General features: G+C 42.6%; 4 protein-coding genes across 5 annotated transcripts; 2 read left to right on the top strand and 2 right to left on the bottom strand.

The window, feature by feature from the left end:
* Nucleotides 1-94: 94 nt before the first annotated feature.
* On the top strand, nucleotides 95-2,557 carry Tsp3A (Tetraspanin 3A). The gene is made up of 3 exons (XM_017162505.3): nucleotides 95-780; nucleotides 869-1,039; nucleotides 1,405-2,557. Exons 1-3 carry the CDS (start codon nucleotides 357-359, stop codon nucleotides 1,728-1,730), a joined length of 921 nt encoding a protein of 306 aa, XP_017017994.1. The 5' UTR covers nucleotides 95-356; the 3' UTR covers nucleotides 1,731-2,557.
* A 2-nt stretch (nucleotides 2,558-2,559) lies between these two features.
* Nucleotides 2,560-4,701, bottom strand: Dredd (Caspase-8 Dredd). Its single transcript, XM_017162503.3, has 5 exons — nucleotides 4,503-4,701; nucleotides 3,548-4,342; nucleotides 3,103-3,489; nucleotides 2,863-3,017; nucleotides 2,560-2,798 (listed from the first exon to the last, which is right to left on the bottom strand). The coding sequence occupies exons 1-5, from the start codon at nucleotides 4,590-4,592 to the stop codon at nucleotides 2,663-2,665; spliced, it is 1,563 nt and encodes a 520-aa protein (XP_017017992.1). The 5' UTR covers nucleotides 4,593-4,701; the 3' UTR covers nucleotides 2,560-2,662.
* Nucleotides 4,702-4,935: 234 nt separating this feature from the next.
* Nucleotides 4,936-5,975, top strand: sun (stunted). 2 transcript variants are annotated; one of them, XM_017162765.3, is made up of 4 exons: nucleotides 4,936-5,097; nucleotides 5,205-5,335; nucleotides 5,525-5,574; nucleotides 5,823-5,975. In XM_017162765.3, the coding sequence occupies exons 1-3, from the start codon at nucleotides 5,069-5,071 to the stop codon at nucleotides 5,536-5,538; spliced, it is 174 nt and encodes a 57-aa protein (XP_017018254.1). In that variant the 5' UTR covers nucleotides 4,936-5,068; the 3' UTR covers nucleotides 5,539-5,574; nucleotides 5,823-5,975. The 2 variants fall into 2 exon arrangements, with proteins under 2 accessions (XP_017018254.1, XP_017018253.1); XM_017162764.3 differs by lacking the exon at nucleotides 5,525-5,574.
* Nucleotides 5,964-8,603, bottom strand: PGRP-LE (Peptidoglycan recognition protein LE). The gene is made up of 5 exons (XM_017162763.2): nucleotides 8,090-8,603; nucleotides 6,837-7,097; nucleotides 6,660-6,773; nucleotides 6,507-6,571; nucleotides 5,964-6,435 (listed from the first exon to the last, which is right to left on the bottom strand). The coding sequence occupies exons 1-5, from the start codon at nucleotides 8,325-8,327 to the stop codon at nucleotides 6,076-6,078; spliced, it is 1,038 nt and encodes a 345-aa protein (XP_017018252.1). The 5' UTR covers nucleotides 8,328-8,603; the 3' UTR covers nucleotides 5,964-6,075.
* Nucleotides 8,604-8,839: the final 236 nt, after the last annotated feature.

The following is an 8,839-nucleotide window of genomic DNA, read 5'->3' as shown; positions in this document are numbered from 1 at the left end:
GCAGTTTAATGTTTGCTGTCCGCCGCCAATCAGCTGTTCTCTGTCATCGATAACCGATAGCCAGCACCGATACGCGCCGTCCGATTGTTTTCATTGTTTATGTACGCGTACATACATATGTGTGTTTATAGTTGATTAAGTTAAACTGGGCTTTGGAGAGCGATTAGCTGGACTTAGCAGGAATCGAAAAGTCGTAAGGCCAATGCCTATGACAGCGGGCGTAGGGCGTGCAAACAGAGTGTGAAATAACTGCCAGCGAAAGGGAAAGAGGAAGCAGCAGCAACAGCCACAAATTTCTGCGAAGGAGAGGAGAAAATTTACGAGATTTCAATTGAAAATAAAAGAAAACGCCGAGGATGAACAACTACAGGTATCAGGGGGGCGGCGGCGGCGGTGTAGGTGGCGTGGGGATGATTGGTGGTCGCGGATACAGCGGGATCGAGGTGCGCGACATGCATCCGCATCACTTTACGTACGTGAGCCAGTTCGTCAAGTATATGATCTTCCTGCTGAACTTTGTGTTCTGGCTGTTCGGTGGCCTGCTCCTCGGCATCGGCATCTATGCGTTCAAGGACAAATGGGAGGAGGCAAACGGCTGGGTGCGTCTGGAGACCATTTACGATGTGATCTTTAACATCTCCCTGGTGATGATTATCGCCGGCATGGTCATCTTCCTTGTTAGCTTCTCTGGCTGCCTGGGCGCCCTGCGGGAGAACACTTTCTTGCTGAAGCTCTACTCCATGTGCCTGCTGCTCTTCTTCCTCATGGAAATGGCCATCGGTGAGTCATCATCTACAGCAACTGGCAGCTGGCATTTGGTTTCCTTTTGTGATATCACTTTTCCCCTCTTTCTCTCTTTCTCCGACAGCCATAATTTGCTTCGTGTTCCCACAGTACATGAACTCATTCCTGGAGAAACAGTTCACGGACAAGATCATCCACTCGTATCGCGACGATCCGGACTTGCAGAACTTTATTGATTTTGCCCAGCAGGAGTTTAAGTGCTGTGGCCTCAGCAATGCCGGATATCAGGATTGGAGTGAGTTAAATCTGGGTTTTGATAAAAGATCTCACAATAACAAGAGAAAGAGATTCATGGGCGTTGCATGCATCTTGCTTTATAAGGTCTCTAGTTTAATCTTTTAAATGGCAATTGGTTAAGTTTGTTTTGATTAGGATTTATAAATAAAAAAAACACATACGAATTTGTTTTGTGCTTCAGATAAGAGAAAAGCTATTTACTCACTAAATATGTAGCTTAAAAAAGCTTTCAGTTGCTGTAGTTTTATCAGGAAACCAAATGAAAACGGAAACCAGGCGTTCCAAAGTTAGCTTCTTTTCTTATTTTAAATAAATCTTAACAAGTTTTCTAACATAATTTATAACATCCTTTCTGATTTACAGGCAAAAATGAGTACTTCAACTGCAGCTCGCCATCGGTGGAGAAGTGTGGTGTGCCCTACAGCTGCTGCATCAATGCCACCGATATATCCTCCGGCCTGGTTAACATCATGTGTGGCTATGGCGTCCAGGAGACGCCTGTGCCGGAGGCTAGGAAACGCATTTGGACCAGCGGCTGCATTGAAATCGTACGCGTGTGGGCCGAACGCAATCTGTACGTGATAGCTGGCATCGCTTTGGGCATCGCTCTCGTCCAGCTGCTGGTCATCTATCTGGCCAAGACCCTGGAGGGTCAAATTGAGTTGCAAAAGTTACGCTGGTCGGCGTGAGATCCGGGCCAGCCCGAATTTTACGGGCACTACGACCTTCAACCGTAAATGACCCCTGTGACCTCTGTCGTCCTCCCTATCTGTATAGTAATTTCCGTGGATATCGCTCACCTGATCCTTAATTCAAATTTAAGCATTTAAAAATGGAAAAATTGAAAGCAAAGTATTAACCAAAAATGCAGGAAATTCACAAGATATTTTTTTGCAATTTAAACTTTGAAACGTAAGTGAGCGTTATTCGCATATACATTTTTTTGTGTTAACCTTAAGCTCACTTTGGTATCGTGCAATATTCATTTTGACCTCTCCATATCCAACAAGAAAAGCAATGAACAAAGTTATTATTTAAGAGAAAAAATATTTTAATCTACAGTAACTCCAATATCTACAAAGGCAGGGCTGCCGCAAAAATTGCTTTGCATTTAAGATGGATTTCAAATTATATCCCAGAGAGAGATTTCTGTGGCCTCCAAGCCTGTCTCAGCCCCATACTTGTTGAATACTCTCCATCTCAATCCGACCAAATACGCCATATCATATATTTGGCCAGTGAATATTCTTGCGAAAATCTCAATGTTGTATAGCCACAAACACAAACTTACTATATATATATATATCCAGACTGTATATACGTACATAGAACGGACAAGGTCTTACAATCCGTAAACGCATTTATACGCAACATTTCTAGTGAACACAAAAAAATAACCAATCGAACAAAACTTAAATATAAATGTAGCATTTTTTAATATTAGTTTATGTATGTAATATTAATGTAGAACCCTAAAATGTAGATTTACACTATAATAAAAACACAGTAAAAGCAATATACAGTAGTTATTATGATAAAAGCTGGTCAGGTTTTAATGGAAAGTAATTCTTATGTATTTGCCTGAAGAAAAAGAGCTTATCCATGACTGGATTCAAGCCAATCAGGGGCAACGCGGTGGCAAGTAGACGTGCTGCGTCATCCTGATGTTTGTGTCGGGCACCATTGACTCGTTGTTCTTGCCCCGCTTTCCCGACACATCCCTGGTGACATTCATCAGTATGTCGGCTATATGCGTGCTAAAAGTGTGTAAAGACACAACCATTAAATCAAAGCTGGAGCTTCTGAATGGGTATCGCTCACCTGGACGAATGCTGAACGATGTTATCGCACAGGCTCTGGATGAACCAGCTGCCGTTGTGTGTGTGCCGCAGAGCGGAGAAACCCTTCACAGTTGAATTGGCACGCAACATGTGCAAATGCTGGCCCGGCGACTGTGTGGTGGCATCTAAGGGGTACTGCACGGAGCAAAAGGGAAACAAACAGAACAAAAATTAGCTCTCGTAGATGTAGAGAAAGAACTCCTGTTGTTTGCTGTCTTACTGGCAATCCATGCTGATCCTGCTCCAGCTTCTTGTCAGGCTCCGTCTGGCAGGCCTGGATGAATAGTAGCTTGACCAGGCGATGGGATTGATCGTATAGGCTGGCATCGTCGCTGCATAGCACATTCTCTAGCTCCGAGATCCGCAGAGCGATACTGTTGGCGCCATACACAGTCCCCTCGAAGCCGTGGCTTAGGATGCAGACCACCAGCGAGTCCCGGATCGCGGATCTACTGCAGGCGTTGCGTATCAGATGCACCATATCCATGTGGTCTACATCGGGATGCGACTCCACCTGGTAACCCATTGAGGAGAAGACCTCCCCAAGCCGCCGCTCGTCCACATCCGTGCCAACGCGACTCTCCAGTTTCTTTGGCGACAGATACATCTGTACGGATAGAGTTTGGATTTGGGTTTTGATTTGATCAACAAAGAGGTGGCTCTACCTTCAGTTCTGGGCTGACGTTTCTGTGGAACTGGCGTTGGTTGATGATCAGGGCAATGCCGGCGTTTTCCCGACTCAACTGCAGGGCATCGGCCCGTCTAAGAGATGCTGTAGCTGTAGCTGGAACTGAATCTGAAGCTGTCGCTGGAGCCGTCTGGCTATCCTTCAGAGTCTCCCTTTTGATGGCCAACGGAGAGGCGGGCGCCGGCACCCGGATCTCTTGGGCATTACTATTGATCGTATCAATTAACAACTTTGCCTGCTCCTGCATATCGTTGAATTTGAGGTGCTCGATTAGCAACTGGACGTCGCTGCCCGTAGCATTGAGATCACCCAGTCGAATGCATCGCCTTGTCAGCCAATCCAGCAGGAAAATCTCTAGGAAACTGGTGTCGTAGAATCGCAGCGGATCACCAGCTCCCGCCTGCTGACGTCCCACCTTCTCGCTTACCTCGAGAATAAGGCGACCGCTCTGCGCCATCGTCAGATCCTCACAGATCCTGTATAGGCTCTTTAGCAGCGGATGCACATGCAGTGAGATTCCCGCTATGTGCGGTAGGTAATGTAGCCGCAGCTCAGTCCACCGGAAGCCAAGTTTTCGGAGAACCTGTCGGGCACCAATGATGCACAGAGCCTCCACGAGCTGCCGCCGCCAAGTATCTGGCCGGGACTTTGAGTACTGTGTCAGCAGATCGCTTGGCTGCTGCCGATCCCCGCCGGCCATGGCAAGTAGCTTCTGTAGTATAAAGGCGGCATCGGCATCGACGTCACTGAAGAGCAGGAAACAAAGCCCAACCTGCAGGGGGAAGTCAAAGGAATTAGCCAAGAAAGCGTAATGTCACGGCAAAAAACCAGGAATTAAGCTGGAAGACAGCTAGTAGTAGTTCTGCATCCATTATCGAAAATTCATATTTTGAGTCATATTTTTCGATTTATCTGTGGTGAAGCACACTCACCTTTTGGCGGAAGTTCAGATCGCGCTCCACATAGACCAGATCGTTCACATCGATGGTGTCCACTTGGATTAACAGATTCGATCCGTCCATAGCGTCGCGCAAATGCGGGGAAGTACCAAAATACGACTTGAGGAAAACCGTTTTTCCGAAAGACTTGCTGGCCCAATAGCGATGGGCAACAACAGGTGATCAGCCTATCGATCTCGAGGTTTCGATAACACGAAGCACAATCAAACTATCGATTGCGCTTGGTTATTGATTAAATAAATAATTTTGTATTGTAACAAATTTTTAAATTAAAAACCCACAATCAGCTGTTATCGGAATCAAAGTTTCTTATCTATAAAAAATACCTACTTTTTTCACACGGTATAAATAATCGTTTTGTGAGAACGGTATATATTTCAAATTCAATCGAGTCTCATGAATTTGGCTAGTATTTTTCTGATATATCCTCGAAGGCCTTACTGTGCTTTTTAATAATCCAGCCCGGTCACACTGCAGTGTCACTTAATTGGAGTGAATATTTTTTCTGGCGTAAATATTGTACGAACAATCTGATCGAAATGACTGCCTGGAGAGCTGCTGGAATAACGTAAGTATTATATAAGTGCCAGGCGCACCATAATGCAATGGATGCTGTTTAATGAGCACGCAGGCCAGATCCCAAAAATGATGCACATTACGTAATTCCATTCGCAGCTACATCCAATACTCGAACATTGCGGCCCGCGTTCTGCGAGAGTCCCTGCGCACAGAATTGCGTGTGGATGCGGCCAAGAGGAACGAAAGCCATGTGAAGTTCACACCCTGGGCCAACGGCAGGCCAGCCCGTACGTATAATACTTTGTAGTTCCTCGTCCTTTTTTTCGATTGTGCAACTTGGCAACCTGTCGCCGGAATGGCCTGGCCAAGAGTTCCATTACATAAAACCAAAGCGGAATTAGGGACCCAACTCAATGCAGACATTAGATTTCTACTCTTATATATAAATCCTGCATATTCTCGTGTATATTTCACAGATGAAAAGGCCTAAGTATTCTGCCAACAATTGTGGGCTTAAAAGACTGGTGTAAGTCCCTGCTAACGCACGGGTTAACCCAACTGCTCTGCTCCCCTTGTTTGCCTTGCATTTTCAACTAAAACCATATATTTATGTCCGTTAAGTGTCTAACTTTGACTGCAAACCGATCATCGACCACTTCCGAAACCTTTTTACCCCAAGTTAACTAACTATAAGATCAAAATTGACTGATTATTATTATTATTATTGTTGTATGCCATAAAAATTAACGTATTTCTCTCTTATCCCACATGCAGCTCGCCAGAACCAGTCGGAATCGTAGACGCTCTTCTGGCTCTTGGTGGTAATACCAGCCTTAGTAATAACCAACGCCTGCTAAAGCTGCAATGATTTCGAAAAATAAAAAAAATCACTGAAAATTAATAAACAAAAAAATCTTTCAAACAAAACTTTGGATTTACTTCTAAAATGTGTATCAAAATACAAAACAATCATATAAAATGTATAAAGACTGAAGTCTAAGGCATGTACATATGCTAATATTCTTTGTCACTGCTCCTCCTTTTCGATATTGTAAAAATGCGGCCACTTTTGTATCTCCTCGTACAACCGCTTGCCCGGACTCTCCGTCGAATTGCACTGGCAGTGGCAAACAAGTCGGTAATCGGAGGCAATGTGGCCCTCCTGCACGCCGCGTGCCAACAGATTGCGACACATATTCAGCGCATCTGCCGTGGGCAGTTCACGCATAAAGCAGCCAATGAAACTGATGCCCAGCGACAGCTTGTTGTAGCCAAGGGTATGGGCTCCGACCGTATGCCATCCGCGGCCCTCATAGATGTTGCCGTCACAGCCAATCAAAAAGTTGTAAGCAATGTCGTTCCATCCCCTCGACTCAATGTGAAAGCACTGCAGAAGATAACAATTTAAAATGGGTTTTTAATAATTAATAACAAATTAAAGTCCCTGAATTTACTCACCTGCATATCACGGATAAGACGGACATTTATTGCGCGCTTTTCAGAGCTCTCTGTGGCCGTGTGTACTATTGGGAATATACAAAGTATTTTCAAAATGAGTTGCTTGAAACGAAAAACTTGATTTAATTCAAAAAATAAAGGATTGCTACTCACATATAACCACATATTTTACGGGTAGCTGTAGATTTTGTGGATCCTCCATAGGATTTTGTGCCAGCCAGGAGTGCCTGGGTACTATCGAACACAGCTCTTTTGGTATTTTGAATTCTTAAAAAAAAAGAGAAGACTAGTTACATGATTACGAATACATAACATAAATTTGCCACTCACTTTGGCTACTAATAAACACATCCGAACGCACTTTCTCCTCAGCCTCGTCCTGGTCATCCGAAAGGGAAACCCTTCTGGCCCCTTTTCGCGGCCGACTTAATGTGTCCGCTATGATCTGTATGTTGCCATTAATATTGGTCACATTGCCGATATGTACATTTGTAGAATTGCTGATGTTAACGTTGCCCAATGTCTGTATGCTGTTGATGCTGTTCATCAAGTCCCGCAAGGTTTCGCTGATTACGGAGCGTTTGTTTGCCGCTGGTTTTGGGGTAGCAATTGGAAATTGAAGTAATGATTAATGGTTATTTTTAAATGTATAAAAATATGTCCAATGACCCTTATAATATGTTTGACTCAGACTTATGTAAATATAAATATATAAATGTACATCCTATATATGAATCTCTAAAGTACAAAATACCTTTTCTTTCATATCTAGATACTCTCGACTGCAGTTGTTTTCTATGTCATTGCAGGGTATTTTCAGTCAGATCTTAAAAACGCAGTGAAGGAGTCATTTCTGACCATATAAATCATATATATTCTTGATCAGCATCAAAAGCCAAATTGTTTTAGCCATGACCGGAGGTAAAACTATTGTTTGACATTTTTTTCAAAATTTGATAAGGGGTTACATCGTTAAAATTGTCAAAAATTTGCAAAATTTTTAATTAAAAATTATTAACCTTATAAAGACAAACTCCTTACACATTTCCAAATTCAAAATTATAGATTTTTGCCTTAGTTATGGTATTTTACTCAACAAATTATAATATAAAAATATATGTATATTTATTTGTGTTGTATTTATATTGCCAACTGGAAGGGTATTCAAACTTTGGATCCCAAAGTTAAGCTTATGATCCTAAACTTGTCAAAATGGCCATATGTAATGCATGCATCTCGCTCACATTCATGGCTAACAAACCCCTATCTATCGTTGGTTTGCGTACTAACCTTACATTTTACGATTTTACAAAGAAATGGTTAACGGCCTTGCTAAACGCTGCGCCCTAAGGCTAAGTAAGTACGTATGCAGATATGTACATACATAATTATAACTAATCTTTATTTATTCTAAAAGTTAAGCCAGTAGCCAATGCACTCCAGTCACCATTTCACAATATTATAAATACATATGTTTGGTCTTCCCCTTATTAAAACTTAATTAATTAACTTTTGCGCCAGAACAACAGCTAATATGTACATATGTATGTACGTACATCGTCCGTATGTAAGGGTTTACTTACGGATTTGAGTGCCAAGCGTTATGGTGCTTATTTCCTCAAGGCTGTTGTTGTTGTCGTCATCATCCTCCGGATCTTGGGTGTACTCCGAGTCATAGTCCAGGCTGTCAACTACCGATGATTCGGCTATGGACTCCAGCTCTTCATCCTCCACCGATGTCGTCGCCTGTGAGGCCAGCCACTCCCGGGTCCGCTCCTGACTAAGCTTCGATTTGGATGTGGACGTGGGCATGTTGGACATGGCTGCAATTTGGGCCCTCTTTGTTAATTATACGCGTGTGGCTCTATTTTGTTTATCAATACTATGAGTTAGCAATATAATACTGCTTCACTATTTCTATATTGATAACTTTCGACAGCAGTCCCATGTCGCGTCCACCTTGCGCGATAAGATAAGGACAATCCAGAGCCAGAGAGCCTGTCCACCATTATATGCTAAAAGAATGTGGATGTTGTATGCGGAATTGCATAGGTATTGGGCCCTTCCCTTGTTGAAATTGTATACAATAATATTTATTAAGTTCTATCACTGCGGCTATCGATATACAACAATTGATCTCGATCAAAGAGCGATAGTTTTGGTGACGACCATTAATTATTTAAATGAATTTAAGATTAACATAGAGAATATATCAAAGTCTAAATATTAATCATACATTTTTATAACAAAATATATTTACTTTATTCGATATTTTTGCATTTTCCGTTAATGAGCTTAAAAAACAAGGTCTTTAAACGGTTTAAACTGTATGT

This window comes from Drosophila kikkawai, chromosome X (genome assembly GCF_030179895.1).
Source record: "Drosophila kikkawai strain 14028-0561.14 chromosome X, DkikHiC1v2, whole genome shotgun sequence".
In the NCBI taxonomy this organism is placed as follows: domain Eukaryota; kingdom Metazoa; phylum Arthropoda; class Insecta; order Diptera; family Drosophilidae; genus Drosophila; species Drosophila kikkawai.
The sequence above is the reverse complement of the archived record's forward strand: the minus strand, read 5'-3'. Positions and strand labels throughout refer to the sequence as shown.